The following is a 19,239-nucleotide window of genomic DNA, read 5'->3' as shown; positions in this document are numbered from 1 at the left end:
CTAGGTATAAAGGAGAAGTGCAGTTCATGGATAGTTACTAGGTATTTTAGTGTTTATTGCTGTGATGAATGAATCCATCCCACTCCCCATTATACTTTCTAACTGGTTATTGTGGGTTTTTGAGAAAATCATTGATTTTTGGATATATTATTGCATCTGGCTACAGTCCTTAGAGTTTTTACTACTAATCATAATTCTCCAGTGCATTCATCTGCAAATAATGATATTTTATCCCTATTCCTCAAAATGTATCATACTTATTTCTTGTTCTTTCCTTTCTCCATCTTTGCTTCTCCCTTCCTTCCTCCTTCCCGCTTCCCCAGTCAGGGCTTCCAGACCAGTGTGAAATAGAAGTGGTAATCGGGACCAGCTTCAATAGCACACAGCCTGTGCTTTCAGACAGGCCCTACCTGCAGAAGACACCCACACTTAATGTCCTGTCTTAAAATTCTTTTATGTATTTATTCATTTTGAGGGAGGGGAGGGCAGGCAGGACAAATAGAAACATTGATTTGTTGTTCCACTTATTTATGTATTCACTGGTTGAATCTTGTATGTGCCCTGATCAGGGACTGAATCCACAACTTGAGTATGTGCCTTAACCGGGAATCAAACCTATGACCTTTTGGTGTATAGGTTGTCACGCCAACCAAATGAGCCACACCAGGCAGGGCAAAATAATTAGTTTTAGAAATAGACTCTTAGAGAGTAGGCTGACAGCTGGGGGGAGAGGTTTACTGGGGACAGACCATGGAGGGATTGAGAAAAAAAAAAAAAAAAAAGACAACAACAAACTCATGGAGATGGACAACAGTGTGATGATTGCTGGGATAGGAAGGTGGGGGGCAATGGAGGAGGGTAAGGGAGGGTAAATGGTGATGAACTGAGACTTTACATGGGATGGTGAACACATAATATAGTATACAGATTCTGTGTCATAGAATTGTACACCTGAAACCTGTACAATATAGTTAATCAGTGTCACCCCAACAAAATTCAATAAAATTAAATAAATAAATAAATACATACAAACAAACCCATATCCAACTAATTAGTTTTTTGCAGAATTTCCATTGTTTTGTAATAACTTATACACACATATATGAGCCACCAAATGTGAATTTTGTAATTTGGTGATTCTGCATATAAGATAAATGCTCCATATTTGCATTTAAAACTTCTACTGCACAATATAAAGATGAATGATAAAATAGTTGCTAATAATTAAAATGTTTCTTTTTTCCCCCCTCTTTACTTAGGAGGAAATTAAACAAAACACCATGCCAAATTAAAAAGACTGCAAAATCAAGAAAAAAGCTTTTTTAAGTACTTAAAAAATAACATCATCTAATTTTAGAGAGAGAAAAGAAGGGAGGAAAGGAGGAAAGGAGGAAGGGAGAGAAACATCTGCTCATGTTCCAACTGGTGATTGAATACACCACCTTCTGGTATATGGAACGATTCTCCAACCACCTGCACCACACCGGCCAGAGCTTTACTTTTAACTGTACTGTTCCCTGTTCTTGAACAAGGAGGTCCCACGTTTTCATTTTGCACTATGCTTCGTCAATTATATAGCGTCCCTGGGACTTACAATGGGTATTTTTTGTTTTGTTTTAGGCTTTATTGGAACCGTCTCTGGTTCAACCTCACTCTTTACAAAAGGATCATCACAGAAATGTTATTGTAGAAGACTGGAAACACCTACATGTCAGTCAAAGGGTTAAGTAAATTATAGCACCTCGAGTCAATGGACTACTGCACAAATGTAAAAAGGCACGAGAATACTTCGTATATATAATTAGAAACACTGTTGACTGAAAAAGATATATGTGAATATATGCTATATATATATATATATATATATATATATATATATAATGTGTTATACTAAGTGAAATAAGTCAGAGAAAGACAAATACCATATATTTTCACTTATATGTGGAATCTATAAACAAAATAAACAAACAAAACAGAAACAGATTCAGCTACAGAGAACAAATGATAGTTGCCACATGGGAGAGGGGTTGGGGGGCTGGGTGGAAAAGGTGAAGGGATTTGGAAGTGCAAATTGGTAGTTACAAAACAGGTGTTGTAGAGTACAGACAAATTGGTAGTTACAAAACAGGTGTTGTAGAGAATAGAGTCAATAATATCGTAATAACTATTTATGGTTAGGTGGGTATTAGACTTCTTAAATTATATAAACATCTAACCACTTTAGTGTATACCTGATACTAATCTATAATAATAAAAGCATAATATGCTAATTAGACTGGACATCCTTCTGTCCTTCTGAACAAAGCCGGGCTGTGAGGGAAGCCAGTACCAGCAGACGGGGGAAGGAAGACCTACTCTTGCACGGGCATCTTAGTATAAAATAACAATAAATGGCATCTAGTATAAAATAACAATAAATGGCAACTGTAACTGAAAAAAAATTGTCTACATTTACATTTACCTGGACACACACATCCTGCTACATCCCTGCTAGACAAGGGGAAATGTAAATAGAGCCCAAAACATTTAATCCTATAAAATATATAATTAAATTCTGTAAAATAAGAGCAATAAAACCTTTCAGATAATCTTCATTCTCCAACAAATAAAAACAAAAAACAGGTATAAAGGATAATGAAACTTAAACACACACAAGGGGCTACATTAAACCAAGAATCCTAAATGACTATGGGAAATCACTGTCTATTCATCCTCTACCTCTCCCCCATGTAGGAACTGCATCCCATTTTCATTTGAGATCATGAGTTCCTCAGGGTAACAAATATATTCTGTATGCATTATTGTGGGGTATTTACTTACCTACAGTTTTGAAACACTCTTAAGATCGTGTGAGAAAATAATGCTTAATTTTCTCCAGAGGAAGAGTGAGAGATTATGAATAACTAATTCCTACTTCAACCCCCACCAGATGGTCCACTGGAAGGGGCACTGGCTTTGGAGTGAGTCAAAGGTAAGTATGTCTTTGCACCATTTTGTATGATTCTCCCCTGACCCTCACTTTCTTCCTCTCTTTATGGACTGGCCCACTCATAACCCTATCATGATAACATCCCCAACTCAGTTTAGGTGCCCCTGTTCCAGTGTTCCTATAGCATCTCCCAGTAAATGGTTTATTTTGCTAAATTGTCACCTTCTGTTTAAGTGTCTTTCTCTCCCATTAGCTCATACGATTCTCCAAGGCAGAAGCTACCTGTGTGTTTTTCTATTCCCAATGCCTAAAATACAGTTGGTAGCCTCTTAATAAATGTCTGCTTAATGCCAAGTAATTTACAGTAGATAAAGAAGTTAAGCTTCACTGACAATTAGAACCAGCCTGAATATCTGGTTAGAGAAACAGGTTGGAAAGTACAGCCTCTTGGTCTGGACCAGTCCAGCCTCAATAGTGCCATTTTAAGAAACTGCCTGCAAGGAGGTTCTCAGGGCCGCTCTACTACTCCAGCAAGCTCCCGCCTTTGCTACATTCTAACCCTTCCACCTCTGGTGAACTCCCACAGGCTCAATCTCGTTTCTGCTCCAGAGGAGCAGTTTTAAACACAGCTGCAAAGCACAAAAGTCATATCCCCAACTCAACAAATTTCAAAAGCCCTTCACAGCAAAGATTTCCAACTCTGCTTAATTTCCCAGGAACTTTACAGAATTCTAAACAATTTAAAATGTTTTTAGATGACAGTAGCAATTACAGAACACCTATTTGTTTTCTGCCTTCAGCTTTCCCCAAGGGACCCAGTGGTGCCATTTTGTTGCTATGTAAATTAGCACCGTGTAATGCTCTGGATTGTTTACTGAATTCTTCAAGGCCAATTCTTCTGGATTGTTTACCATTCTTCACGAAGTTGGGTTCCTTCACAACCCAACTAAATATTTAGCCTTTCTTTGTACTCTGCTTGTGCCTGTGTCGGCTGTTCTCAGCTCCACACATTTCCATGCCTGGCCACCATGCTCCTCCTGCTCCTTTGAATCAGATGGCATGTCTCCTGATGTCTGGAGCCCTTTCACAACCAGTTCTCTGTCTGTCGGCTTCCAGCTCCATTCCCTCCCTTGCTCTTGGAGGCTAAAGCTCTGAAAACAAGTTCCCAAGCTTGCCAGCTTGGTTTTTAGTAAGTTCTGCCAATGGAAGAAACTGGTGTGAGACTGGGAGGAGGAAGAAAACATTTCTGTCTGCTCTGGTGAGCTGCAGGTAGCACAGTGGCTGATGAATATGGGCTCCGGTTCCTGTTCAGACAGCGCGGTTCCATGGTGGCAGCAGTGACTGTTCCCAGAGCTTCAGCGCTTAGGCTGCCTATGTTGTTGCCCTACTCGATTACTAACAAGAACCTAGAACATAAAAGCTGTTGGTCTTCAAGGATGCATGCTGGCAGACACAGAGCTAACACCTAATGGCCTCACTCTGGTGGTGGAAACGACTTCTTTTTGGATGAAAGGGTTAAACAGCCCTGAATTTTGAGCCTAGAGCTCCAGCTTTAGTTGCTATCTCTCAGGCAGAGGTAGAGCCAAGGATAAGGACGGAGAGGGACTTATGAGAGATTATGTTTTCTAGAGGAAGTAGGACACCTAAGAAGGGAAATGAGACCCATGTAATGCTAAATAGCACAGTCTAATATCAGTGTGAAGTGCTTACTGCTCCCCCAAGTCTTACTAACTGCATATTCTCTATTCATCTACAAGACTCATTAGAAGGGCTATTTAAAAGGAAAAAAGAAATGTAAATGGCCCTTAAAGATATGAAAAGATGCTCAATTTCTCTCATAAGAGAAATGCAGTTAAAAAATTCATGGAGATACCATTTTTCACCTATCAAACTGGCAAAAAATCCAGAGGTTTGACAATATGTGCCACATATTTTACATTGTCAACAAGAATTGTAAAATGGTGCAATCCTTATGGAGATGAATTTGGAAATATCTAGTAAAATTATCTATGCATTTACCCTTTCATCATGTAACCCTCTTCTCAGGATCACAAAAACATATTAGCAAAAATAAAAAGTCTTATGCACAAGGCAACAGCACAATTTCTAATACCAGAAGACTGAAAACAACCCAAATGGATCATCAATATATAACTGGTTGAATAAACTACAGTATATATACACTAATGAATACCATGCAGCTATAAAAGGAATCAATAATACCTTTCCATATAACTAGCACTAGGATAAGTGTTAAGTACAAAAAAGCAAGGTGAAGAAAGTATCTACAGCATATAGTATGCTACCAATGTTGGGAGGATACAAAATATAAATTATAGGATACAAAATATAAATTATACATTTTTAAGAACAGAAAGACAACCCAAAAAACTAAAGGGAAAAAAAGAGATTCGTTACAGGAGTAGAGGGGACAGAAATATAAGCTTGATTTCTCTAAACATAGTTGTTGGGTTTTTTTGGTTTTTTTTTGTCAATTTGATTTAGAGACCATGTAGATCTCTCTATATAAAAGGCTAATAAGCAAAGTTTCCCCTCAGGAGTTCAACCGGGAGACCAGGAGTTCAACTGCTCACTATGACGTGTTCTGATTAACAGGGGGTGTAACGAAGGAAGGCTCTGGCTGGCAGCCGGCAGCTGGAAGCAGGGGAAGGAAAGCCCCAGCGGGTAGCCAGAGGCCCTGATTGGCCCTGACGCCAGCCAGTTGAATTTCACGCACTGGGCCTCTGTATTTTACATAGTTATAAGAAAAAAAGCATTTTGAAGGCAATCACTAAATAAGTGAAATGAAACAAATGAGTCAAAGTGTATACTGAAATAGTGTCATGATCACACAGAGAATTATTTTAAGTGATTTGAAAACACAGTAATTTTACTATATATCTCTAGTTGGATATACCGTAAACACCCAAAAAGTACTTGTAACTGCAAAATCTTAAAAACTAATTTTAGTAATCGTATGGTCCCTGGTAGTATCAGAACTGTAATTCTGAGACTATTTGGTATATACCGGGGACAAAGCAAATGAATTACTGTGCTGTATTACTAATAACCAAGATTTTCAGTATGGAAAAAAGGATATGAAAGATCAAAAGGTGAAACAGAAACTTTGTGTACTGAATTTGAATTAGAAATGTTAGCATGGGCGGAGCTTGAAGATGGCGACCGAACAGATGGACTTGTTCTGACTCCGTTCCCAAAGCAGATAAAGGCAGAGTCTGAGTAGCTCAGGGAATGTTGATTAGCAGCTAAAGGGCAGCGGATATCTCTAGGAAAGTAAGGAAGGGTCCGCTGGACAGGATTTCCTGACCAAGCGGCCAGCACTGCCGACTTTTTCCGGAGCGGCCTCGGCGCGAAGGCTGCACCACCCTACCAGGAAAGGAGGAGCATCTCTGAGGCCTGGAAAACCCACAGGGGAGGAGTCCATCTAGCACCTGTGACGCCCCAATCGGTGCAAACACGTGGATTCAACGGAGTTCATTGGCTACCCACGGAAAGTGTTGTATTTTGCACCTTTAAATCAACGCAAGAGAAGGAACACCACATAACCAGACATCCTGAAAAGAGATACCATGGGAAGACAAAAAAATACCCCGCACATGAAAGAAAAGCAGGCATCACCAGAAAAGGAAGTAAACGAGTCAGAGGCAAGCAGCCTACCAGAGCAAGAGTTCAGAATAATGATCATAGGTTGGCTAAAAAGAATGGAAGAGAAATTTGACAATAACCAAGAAGAAATGAGGAACAACCATGAGGAAGTGAAGAAGAGCCATGAGGAATTGAAGAAGAACCAAGAGGAACTGAAGAAGAACCAAGAAGAAATGAAAAATGACATCATTACCATGAAGAACTCAATAGAATGCATCAAGAGTAGACTACATGAAGCAGAGGACCGCATCAGTGAGCTAGAAGACAAGATGGAAAAAATACCCAATTAGAGCAGCTTCTAGAAAAAAAAATTAAAAAGCAGGAGGAGAGCCTAAGGGAGCTTTGGGACAATACAAAACAAAATAATATTCGAATAATAGGGGTTCCAGAAGGAAAGGAAACTGAGGTATACATGGAAAAAATATTTCAAGAAATAATGACAGAAAGCTTTCCTGAGATAGAGAAGAAAAAGCCCACACAAATCCAAGATGCTCGCAGAGTCCCAAGCAAAATGAATCCCAGAAGACAGACGCCAAGGCACATTATAATTAAAGTGGCAAACAACAACGACAAAGTAAGAATCTTAAAAGCAGCCAGAGAGAGACAGAAAGTTACATACAAAGGAACCCCCATCAGACTAGCAACTGATTTCTCAACAGAAACATATCAAGCCAGAAGGGAATGGGATGAAATATACAAAGTCATGCAAAGGAAGGGTCTGAATCCAAGAATACTGTACCCAGCAAGGCTATCAATCAAAATTGAAGGGGAAATCAGGAGTTTCACAGACAAAAATAGACTGAAGGAATTTATCTCCACCAAACCAGCAATGCAAGAAATGCTAAAGGGTCTACTGTAAAAATAAAGAAATAGGAAGTGAAGAAGGAATACCGGTATAGAATAAAAATGGCGTCAAATGAGTACCTATCAATAATAACCTTAAATGTAAATGGATTAAATGCTCCAATCAAAAGACATAGGGTGTCAGACTGGATAAGAAAACAAGACCCATACATCTGTTGTCTACAAGAAACCCACCTCAGAAAAAAAGATGCACACAGACTGAAGGTGAAGGGATGGAAAAAAGTTTTCCAGGCAAATGGAAATGAAAAAAAAGCTGGGGTAGCAATACTTATATCTGACAAATTAGATCTCAGAGTGAAGGACATAACAAGAGATAATGAAGGCCACTTCATAATACTAAAGGGAACAATCCAACAAGAAGAAATAACCCTGGTAAATATATATGCACCCAATACAGGAGCACCCAAATACATAAAAAAAACTGCTGGAGGACATTAAGAGAGAGATTAATAGCAATACAATCATAGTAGGAGATTTTAATACCCCACTGTCACCCTTTGACAAATCATCTAAACAAAAAATCAGCAAAGAAATATCAATCCTAAACGACTCACTAGACCAGATGGAATTAATTGACATCTTCAGAACATTCTACCCCAAAGCCACAGAATATACATTCTTCTCAAGTGCACATGGGACATTCTCAAAGATAGACCACATTTTGGGACATAGGCAAAGTCTTTTCAAATTCAAGAAGATAGAAATCATATCAAGCATCTTCTCAGATCATAATGGCATAAAACTGGAAATTAACTACAATAAAAATAATCCAAAGAAATCAAACACATGGAGACTAAACAACATGCTATTAAACAAGGACTGGGTTATCAGAGAAATCAAGGAAGAAATTAAAAGCATCCTGGAAACAAATGACAATGAAAACACAACAATCCAAAATCTATGGGACACAGCAAAAGCAGTTTTGAGAGGGAAGTTCATATCCTTACAAGCCTATTGCAAAAAACTAGAAAAAATGGTAACAGATGATCTAACTCTACAACTCAAAGAGTTAGAAAAAGAGCAACAAAAAAAGCCCAGTGTAAGCAGAAGGAAGGAAATAACAAAAATCAGAGCACAGATAAATGACACAGAGACCAAAGAAACAATACATAAGATCAACAAAACCAAGAGCTGGTTCTCTGAAAGGATAAACAAGATAGATGGACCTCTAGCCAGGCTAACCAAGAAACAAAGAGAGAGGACCCAAATAAACAAAATCAGAAATGAAAGAAGTGAAATAACAACAGACCCCACTGAAATACAACGGATTGTTACAAAATACTACGAACAACTCTATTCCAACAAACTGAACAACCTGGAGGAAATGGACATATTCCTAGAAAAATACAAACTGCCAAAACTCAATCAGGAAGAATCTAAAAATATCAATAGACCAGTAACATGGGAAGAAATTGAAACAGTCATCCAAAAGCTTCAAGCAAACAAAAGCCCAGGGCCAGATGGCTTCACAGGAGAGTTTTACCAAACATTCAAGGAAAAACTAAAACCTATCCTCCTCAGACTATTCCAAAAAATCCAAGAGGAAGGAGCACTTCCAAACTCCTTCTATGAAGCCAGCATCACCCTAATACCAAAACCAGATAAAGACAACTCAATGAAAGAGAATTACAGGCCAATATCCCTCATGAACATAGATGCCAAAATCCTAACAAAATTCTAGCAAATCGACTCCAGAAGAACATCACAAAAATCATACACCATGACCAAGTAGGATTTATTCCAGGAATGCAAGGATGGTACAATATCCGCAAATCAATAAACGTGATACATCACATGAACAAATTGAAAGATAAAAATCATATAGTCATATCAATTGATGCAGAAAAAGCATTCGATACAATCCAACACCCTTTTCTGATAAAAACTCTTAACAAGGTGGGAGTACAAGGATCATACCTCAACATAATAAAAGCTATATATGATAAACCCACAGCCAACATTATACTCAATGGGCAAAAACTAAAACCATTCCCTCTAAGAACAGGAACAAGACAGGGATGCCCACTCTCGCCACTCCTGTTTGACATAGTACTGGAAGTACTAGCCATTGCAATTAGACAAGAGGATGAAATAAAAGGCATCCAAATTGGAAAAGAAGAAGTAAAGTTATCCTTATTTGCAGATGACATGATATTGTACATAAAAAACCCAAAAGACTCCATTAAAAAACTAATTGACTTAATAAATGAATTTGGAAATGTAGCAGGATACAAAATTAATGCCAAGAAATCCATGGCATTTCTATACACCGACAGTGAAACTGCAGAAACAGAGACTAAAAAAGCAATTCCATTTACCATCGCACCAAAAAAATTAAGATACCTAGGAATAAATTTAACTAAGGAAGTAAAGGACCTATTTGCGGAAAACTACATGACACTGAAAAAAGAGATAGAGGAAGATGTAAGGAGATGGAAGAACATACCATGTTCATGGATTGGTAGAATCAACATCATCAAAATGTCCATACTTCCTAAAGCAATCTATAGGTTCAATGCACTCCCCATTAAAATACCAACGACATATTTCACTGACCTAGAAAGAACTCTCCAAAAGTTCATTTGGAACAATAAAAGACCCCGAATAGCCACAGCAATCCTGAGAAAGAAGAGTAAAGTAGGAGGGATCTCAATACCAGACTTCAAACTACATTACAAAGCCACTGTTCTCAAAACAGCCTGGTACTGGCACAAGAACAGACATATAGATCAATGGAATCGAATCGAGAACCCAGATATCAACCCAAATCACTATGCTCAATTAATATTTGACAAAGGAGGCACGAATATGCAATGGAGTCAAGACAGTTTCTTCAATAAATGGTGTTGGGAAAATTGGACAGACACTTGCAAAAGAATGAAACTAGATCACCAACTTACACCATTCACAAAAATAAACTCAAAATGGATACAGGACTTAAACATCAGACGGGAAACCATAAAAATACTAGAAGCATCCACAGGCAGCAAAATCTCAGACGTATGCCAAAAGAACTTCTTCACTGATACTACCCCTAGGGCAATGGAAGCTAAAGAGAAAATAAACAAATGGGACTACATCAAAATAAAAAGCTTTTTTACAGCAAAAGAAACCATCAACAAAACAACAAGAAAGCCCACTGTGTGGGAGAACATATTTGCAAATGATACCACTGATAAAGGTTTAATCTCCAACATCTACAAACAGCTTATACAATTAAATAAAAGGAAGATGAATAATCCAATTAAAAAATGGGCAATGGACCTAAATAGAACATTTTCAAAAGAAGACAGAAGGAAGGCCAAAAGGCACATGAAAACATGCTCAAAGTCACTAACTGTCTGAGAGATGCAAATCAAAACAACAATGCGGTACCATCTCACACCTGTCAGAATGGCCAACATCAACAAGTCAACAAATGACAAGTGCTGGCGAGGTTGCGGAGAAAAAGGAACCCTCGTGCACTGCTGGTGGGAATGCAGACTGGTGCAACCACTGTGGAGAACAGTGTGGAGTTTCCTCAAAAAACTGAAAATGGAACTCCCATTTGACCTACTAATCCCACTTCTAGGAATATATCCAAGAAACTAGAAACACCAATCAGAAAGGATATATGCACCCCTATGTTCATAGCAGCACAATCTACAATAGCCAGAATTTGGAAACAGCCTAGGTGCCCGTCAGCAGATGATTGGATCCAAAAACCATGGTACATCTACACAATGGAATACTATGCTGCCATAAAAAAGAAGGAATTCTCATCATTTGCAGCAACCTGGATGGAATTGGAGAACATCAGGCTGAGTGAAATAAGCCAATCAATGAAACAGAAACACCACATGACCTCACTCATTTGTGGATGATAAAGAACATTATAAACTGAGGATCCAAAAGATAGATATAGAGACAGTATATCAACAAGTAGACTGTCAAATTACAGCGGGGAGGGGAGGAAGATCTGGGAGAGATAAAAGATCAACCAAAGTACTTTTATACATGCATATAAGTACAACCAATGGACACAAAACTCTGGGGAGGAAGGGGATGTGTGGGAGGGAAGGAGGGGGGGAAAAATCAATAAAATATATTTAAAAAAAAAACCAAAAAACTGCTAATGTAAAAAAAAAAAAAAAAAAAATGTTAGCATGCACTCATGATATATTTTACATGTTAAATAAATATATATGTGCACATATTTCTGAGTTCTGTCCATGAAAATGCCTAGAAATAAAGACCAACCCAATAGCAAGTACTTTGACTGAGGTTTCTAAATGTCATTTCCCACTTAACAGAAGTAGGGCTTCTTGCAGAAATGGCTGATTCCAGATCAGGAGCAGGAGACATACAAGGTGAACCTGGTACATTTTGTCTGGCCAGAAATCAAGGAACTATTAAGGACTACTGAGGTTGTGTCAGAAAGACTGAAGAGCAAATCTGAAGAGGCTAAAAGATGAAGACAATTTGATTATCAATGAGTACAACTGATTAAAAGATATTCAATTTGTTTAATCCCATAAATTCAAAATAATATGTACTCCTGCTCCAAAAGGAAAACTCCACAAAAAACCTCACTGATTAACTTTGGAGGATGCCAGGTAACCATCTCTTCACTTTAAGAACTGGTAAATAAAAAGAAAGAATGTAAGAGTTATCCTTTTCTTCCTGGGCAAATCACATCTCAGGATTATTAAAAGAGTATTGAGAACATTTCTCTCTTCCTAGCTACTAAATGAAAGAATGACAGAATTAGCTGTAACTATTTTGCAGTTTTAAATAGTTGAGGATGAATATCCAAAAGGAACAACCATTTTCTGTGTTTCTTCTATATAATAAAAGGCTAATATGCAAATTGACCAAACAGCAGAATGACCGGTCGCTATGATGCTCATTGACCACCAGGTGGCAAACTCTCAATGCAGGAGTTACCCCCTGGTGGTCAGTGCGCTCCTATAGGGGGAGCACTGTTCAACCAGAAGCTGAGCACATGGCTGGTGAGTGCAGTGGTGATGGCAGGAGCTGTCAGTTGGACATCCCCCAAGGTCTCCCTGACTGCAGACTGTAAGACAGTGCAGACCAGGCTGAGGGGACCCCCCCCCCCCAGCCCCCAGAGCATGAATTTCATGCACTGGGCCTCTAGTATTCTTACAAAAGTAAAAAATAAAAATAAAACTTGAGCCAAAACCGGTTTGGCTCAGTGGATAGAGCATCGGTCTGCCGACTGAAAGGTCCCGGGTTCGATTCCGGTCAAAAGCATGTGCCTTGGTTGCGGACACATCCCCAGTAGGAGATGTGCAAGAGGCAGCTGGTTGATGTTTCTCTCTCATCGATGTTTCTAACTCTCTATCCCTCTCTCTTCCTCTCTGTTAAAAAATCAATAAAATATATTAAAAAATAAATAAATAAATAAAACTTGAATCAGATTAATCCTCTACCAAGTTACAAGAAGCATAAGAGAGAAACATGTTGATACTACCATGGGGATTTAATCACCAAAATTCAGGCTGTTAGAAACTCTACAAGATAAAAACTTAGTTTCTTTAACAAATAAACTGGAGAGAAAGAGATTCGAGAGTCGTAACAGCTATTTATTGAGAGTACAGATTTCATCTGAATTCTGATTTAAACAACCTATAAAAACACATACATTAACTCCAGACTTTCACTCAACTAGGGACAATTGAACTCTGAATATTAAATACTCATAAAGAATTAATATTCAATTTTGTGGTATTATAATAATACTAAAGGCCCAGTGTATGAATTTGTGCATGGGTGGGGCCCTGCCAGCCAGGGGGAGGGGACAAGGGAAGTCGGCCAGCTGGTTCCACTCCCAATCAGATTGGGGGCCAAACAGGAGAGGGGCCAGATGGGGGGAGGTGCTGTGGGCAGTTGGCCAGTCAAGGGGACAATTGCATATTAGCCTTTTATTGTATAGGATTATAATTACGGTTACAAAAAGGAGTCCTTACTTTTAGAGATACATTTTGAAATATTTATGAATAAAATGAAAAAAAAAAAGGCTGGGGATTGCCTTAAAAATAATCTGATGGGGAGGAAGTAGGCAACGTATAGATAAACTAAGTTGTCCATCCATGAGCTGATAGTTCTTTAAGCTGGGTGGTGATTACTGGTCTATCTGAATAACTAATAGGTTATTCAATGTGAATTTAAATACGAGATTAAGGCAGTTGATCCATGTTTCTTTCTCACCAATGTTTCTAACTCTATATCCCTCTCCCTTCCTCTGTAAAAAAAGCAATAAAACATAATTAAAAAACTAGAAATAAATAAATAAATATTAGATTAAATGCAAAGAAATTTTGGCAATGCTTATGAAAAAGTGGAAGGACTTGGCACAGAAAGTGTAGTGCCAAGGCAAAACAGACACATTCTTTGGGAGGCTGAATGCTTACAAAATAGCAGTCATATCTATTCTAATATTGCTTCCATGGCTCACTATTAAGACAGGTTCACACTCCTATGTACTACTAGAAGCCTGGTGCATGGATTCGTGCATCGGTGGGGTCCCTCGGCCTGGCCTGCAGGGACTGGGCCCAGACTGATTTTCCAACATCCCATGAGGGAGTCCCAGATTGTGAGAGGGCGGTTCTTGGGTGATGTACCCATATTTTCCGGTGTATAAGACGACCCCCTAATTTTACAGTTAAAACATAGGTTTAGGCCTATATTCGCTGTATAAGACTACCCTCCACTTCAAAGAAAAGACTTACTTTGCCGTCAAGATCTGCAGGTAATTTTTGTGCAATTTTGGTCTTTTGCCCCCGATTTTCGGTTGACTTTTTTTCATTTCAAAAGTCGTCTTATACGCCGGAAAATACGGTACCTTGGAATCGAACTCCCTCCTCTCTGGTTCTGGATGTGCATCTGTCCCCCCTGGTGGTCAGTGCATGTCATAGCTACCAGCCAATCAAATGGTCGGCCAGTTGTTTAGGCTTTTATATATATAGACTTGAGGCCGGATATACAACATTTGTGCATGGGTGGGGGGTGGAGGGGAGAGTCCCTCAGCCTGGCCTGTGCCCTCTTGCAGTCTGGGACCCCGAAAGAGCGGGCCTAAGCTGGCAGGTGAACATCCCCCGAGGGGTCCTTAGCACTGCCTTGGTGGCAGGAGAGGTTCCTGCCACTACCACTGCCGCTGCACTTGCCAGCCATGAGCCTGGCTTCTGGCTGAGCAGTGCTCCCTATGGGAACGTAATGACCACTAGGGGGCAGCTCCTTGCATTGAGCGTCTGCCCCCTGGTTGTCAGTGTGCATCATAGTGACCAATTGTTCTGCCATTCGATTTGCATATTAGCCTTTTATTATATAGGAAGATACTCCTAATGAAAAGAAGACAGTCGCCGGGACCGGTTTGGCTCAATGGATAGAGCATCGGCTTGGGGACTGAAGGGTCCCGGGTTCGATTCCGGTCAAGGGCATGTACCTTGGTTGTGGGCATATCCCCAGTAGGGGGTGTGCAGGAGGCAGCTGATCGATGACTCTCTCTCATCGATGTTTCTATCTCTCTATCTCTCTCCCTTTCTCTCTGTATAAAAATCAATAAAAATATATTTAAAAAGAAAAGAAAAGAAAAGAAGATAGTCATCACAGGCTGACTCCCAGGTGAGAATACTTCCCAGCATGGTCCAAAAGCAGCCACCGCATGGAGAGGATGAGGTGGGAGCATGCTGGGAGGGAGTCTGACACTCAGAACTGGTCAGTGTAGTTGAAGTTCCCATAAATACATGAGCCCACACAACTTCCAAGGTTCCCCATGAACCTGTAAAAGTGCAGCATGAAGAATGACATGCTGTCAACAAAAATGGGTCAAAAACCCTTTGGTAGAAGAAGACTAAAATCTTATCGCGCAAATGTCATTTATTTTTATTTATGTGTTTCCTGGAATCATTATACATTTTAAGTAATAATATTAAAAACTGATTTTAAAAAAACGCAAACATTTTTAAAGTAATTTTAAGGTGTATAAGGAGAGTACTCCTCTAATTCGAGTAACCAACACTATGAAACAATGACCACAAACTATGAAAGAAATAAGTTCTGAATCTTGAAACATCCAAGTAGGGTTTGATACCCTATTCACAAAGACATTATTTTAATTTTGCTCTTTTCCCCTCATGAGAACCTGGAGTTTGTATGAGTGGTTCTCAGGGAGGAGTGCACATTTCACAGGATGTGGGGAGGAATAAGCAGTTGTCAGCTACAATTTAGAAGTAACTCCGAGTGGTTCTGACACTCACTTTGTCCTCATTAGAGGGTCACTCCTTACTCCAAGCCTTCTGTAGAGTGGCTGGCTGAGACCTGTGTGCTTGCCAAAAGTTATCACATGGAAGGCTGGCAATTACTATTTCAAACACCCCTTTCAACTACGCAGAGCTACCATGTCAGACAGGTACACCCTCAGGATTCACACACTTCCCCGCTTGCCCAGCATGGGGGCAGCTGTGAGCTATGAAGATAGCAGGAGGAGGACCAGACGGGATCTCACTGCAGATCACCTGCCCTTATGTGCACCACACACCTGCCCACCTGCACCACTGCTCCCATCTGGCTGAGGAGGGATGATAGGCAGATGACTGCAGTGTTCTTCGCAGTCAGGCTTGTGAGCACCACAGAAAGGGCATGATGTAAAGTGTTCGACCAGACACCAAAAACACTTCTTGCATCTCTGTAGTCTTCTCTCACCCTGACACACCTGAGACTATCATGGCTTCAGACTATGCTGACTAGTTCAGTGTAGACACCACACAGACCAAGAACAGCACCCCTCACTACAAGTAATTCTGAGTTTAATTCCTGTAACAGCCTCTTATGCCAGATCGTCTTGTTTCTTCGATAATTACCGTGTCCACAAATTTGTTCTTTCTCCAATAAAAATGGGGTCCTTTTAAAAATAGGTGGCAACTTCTATGCAGTACGTTCAAAACTGCAGTGCACTGGGTTGAAATGAATAGACAAATGCTACACATCTTAAGACTATGAAGGTGGTCTTATTTCTCAGATTCTTCCCAAGAGGGACTGCCATAACCACAAACTATAAGGCCTGAAGTCTATGAAAGAACCTGGAGAAGAACTGAACCCTCCCTATAGCCCCATCACCAATATTCCACTACAAAACTCAAAACCTTGATAACATTAGGTAAGGCTTTAGCACTGTTAGTTTTAAAATTACTTAAGTTACAAAAACTATTAACATTTATATAAAAAACCCATATCCATAACAAACTTAAAACCAAATTATTTATTTTAGTTGAGCTCTAAAAGTTCTCTGAGTCGGAATAATTTCTAGTTCTTCTGTTTTATTAATACTACTCTCCTATATTTCCATGATAAAGGATTACATTTAGGGGATAGCAGGCGTTAGGAAAATGTAGACTGATGACAAAAGAACTAGAAAGCATTTGCAAGTTATACTTGTCTTTCCCATCTAGTCACTGCTGAGATTTTAGGATCTCTGTCACTATGCTGTGTCCCAGCATGGACAGGACTTGAGAAAGGGAGGAGAAATGTGTCATTTGTGAAGGCAAAAACTTCTATTTTGCAGGGACATTTCATTCCCCACCTGGACCCCTAGCATGCATGTTCCATGAGGCTACGATAAAGGCACAGATTTAAGAATCTAATTAGTCAAACCATGATCCTGGTGAGAGCAGAGTAAAAACCTGTGGGCATGGGGGAAAGGAACATAAAGGAAAAGCTACTCATGACATCTAGAATGACAAAACCTGGTGGGACTGTACACAATGCCAGACCACATAGTACCTAAAACAAGTACAAAACACAACAGAAAGCAACCAAATAACCAAATTTTAAAATATACCTTTTGGAAAGATCAATCAGGAAGTACTTCCCACAAGGTAACCTGATTTTCACAATGACAATTCAGTTACTTTGGTCTTATTCAAATCCATAATGAATTTAAAACCATTTTTGTAAGATGAACTTGGCTAAACAGGGCAAATACAGACGGAAAAGAACATACATTCATACCAAATCAATGCCAAAATTAAGTGCATAGCCTTGGAAAGTATGAGCACTGGATCACTGTTATACAGACCTCCTCCCTGATCTTACTACCATTAAGTACAGAAAAGACTTCGGTATGAAAGGCTTTGCCCAGCTGTCATAAGCATTCCCCACATAGCAAATCTGAACAAATCATTAGAACATTTCAATTATTAACTATTAGAAAAATGTTGATATTCTTTTAAGTTTACTGGTATTATTTTGACTTCTAATTCAAACCAACCAAATTTATTAGTCAAAGCTGGTTAAGAGATGAGGCAAGGGAATTAAAAAAATACTTGAAAATAAAATATCTAAGCAGATGTACAAAATGTAGCTGTAACACTTACCTATCAGGCCCTTCTCAAGAGTGAAGGTTTGGTTTGTAAACATGCATTCAAAAGCCACGATGTGAAAAATCTTGTTCACTGTGTTGTGAGTCCCAACTATTCGAATATATCTGAGGGTAAAAAGAAAAGAATGTTTGTTGAAGAAAGCGAGCTTCCATCACAACCAATCCAAAAATAACAGCGTAAGGTATATTACATAAACATACAGTGTACCAAGGCCTGGACTAAAGGAGACTTTGAACTTGACTTCAAACCCTGTACCTGCTCCTTAGGGCTAGCTGCAACTGAGCCTTAGGAAAATTACATCAAAATTAAGAAGATAGCACTTTCCAGAGAATTAAATAGGACTTAAGATTTTATTTACCTAGAAAATCAAACCATGTACTGTTCAGCTCAAATCCTGAACTTCAGCACAACTATGCATCCATGAGACATTTACGCTAGAGAATAACAAACCGCTTCTATCTTTGTCTGTGGTTAGGAATATGCCTGTACACAGGTGCACAAACACATAGAAAATCAAACACTTTCTAATTCAATGAAAGTTTTCATCCATTGGAGACAAATACATGAAATCAATATTGCTTTCTTGCTTAAAAGAAACATCCACAAAACCACTGGAAAACACTCACAGTTTCTTGTATTTTAATACTACTCCCAAATCGTTGTTGGGAAATTATCCCCTCCTCCATCCCCCTCCCCCCACCCCCACCCCCGCCCTCTACACACCCTGCCTTTACTACTGAGAAGCCTTCTCCTGACTCGAAGTGATCTGCAGAGGTGACCCAGCCTGCTCTGCACCTCCCTCTGGACCACCCGGGTCTGACACCTGCACACAGTGCAGAGTTTCACAGGGCAGGTCTTGAGCATCTTGGCCTGTTCCCCCTCTGTATCTCCCTGGAGGCTTCACCTCCAACAAACAAGCATTAACCTTGGAGTGACTTGCTCCTTTCAATCTCCAAAGGGACCTGACAGTTCACAGGTTAATGAACAGACAAATTCGTTCTTCTGAGTGCCACACGGGGAATGTACCACATTCTTACTGGAATTCAAAGGAAGAACCAGGAAAAATAACTAGATCAACTGATGATGCTCTCCCAAATTATGAACCATGCACTCTGTAGGACAGGGCATATTAAACGCACAGATTTCAATTAGAAGATGACAGACCAGGCCAGGGTTCAGCAATATCCTCTCTCCACTGTGTAAAGCAACCTTCAACATGATACAATTTTACTTCTGAGTTAATCGCTGTTCACTAATTCGGTAATTTCCTTACATTTCTCATCACTCTATGTTAACTGTATAACATAAATGCCGATTTTAAAAATTCTCATTAAGGAGACTAGATTTGGGGGTTTTATATCATGGGCTATTTTCCCTCCTGTTTCTTCAAGCCTGAATCTC

At 39.4% G+C, this 19,239-nt stretch overlaps 1 protein-coding gene across 4 annotated transcripts in view; it reads right to left on the bottom strand.

Moving 5' to 3' along the window:
- BTBD9 (BTB domain containing 9) overlaps positions 1–19,239 on the bottom strand; it is a 397,317-nt gene that overhangs the window by 129,601 nt on the left and 248,477 nt on the right. For all 4 annotated transcript variants that reach the window (XM_036414400.2, XM_036414401.2, XM_036414399.2 and 1 more), the window contains exon 7: positions 17,833–17,942. In XM_036414400.2, the coding sequence (XP_036270293.1) occupies positions 17,833–17,942 (110 nt within the window). The remainder of the gene's footprint in view (positions 1–17,832; positions 17,943–19,239) is intronic.

The sequence above is a fragment of the Pipistrellus kuhlii genome, unplaced genomic scaffold (assembly GCF_014108245.1).
Source record: "Pipistrellus kuhlii isolate mPipKuh1 unplaced genomic scaffold, mPipKuh1.p scaffold_m20_p_5, whole genome shotgun sequence".
Lineage (NCBI taxonomy): Eukaryota > Metazoa > Chordata > Mammalia > Chiroptera > Vespertilionidae > Pipistrellus > Pipistrellus kuhlii.
This window is presented reverse-complemented; position numbering and strand designations above follow the sequence as displayed.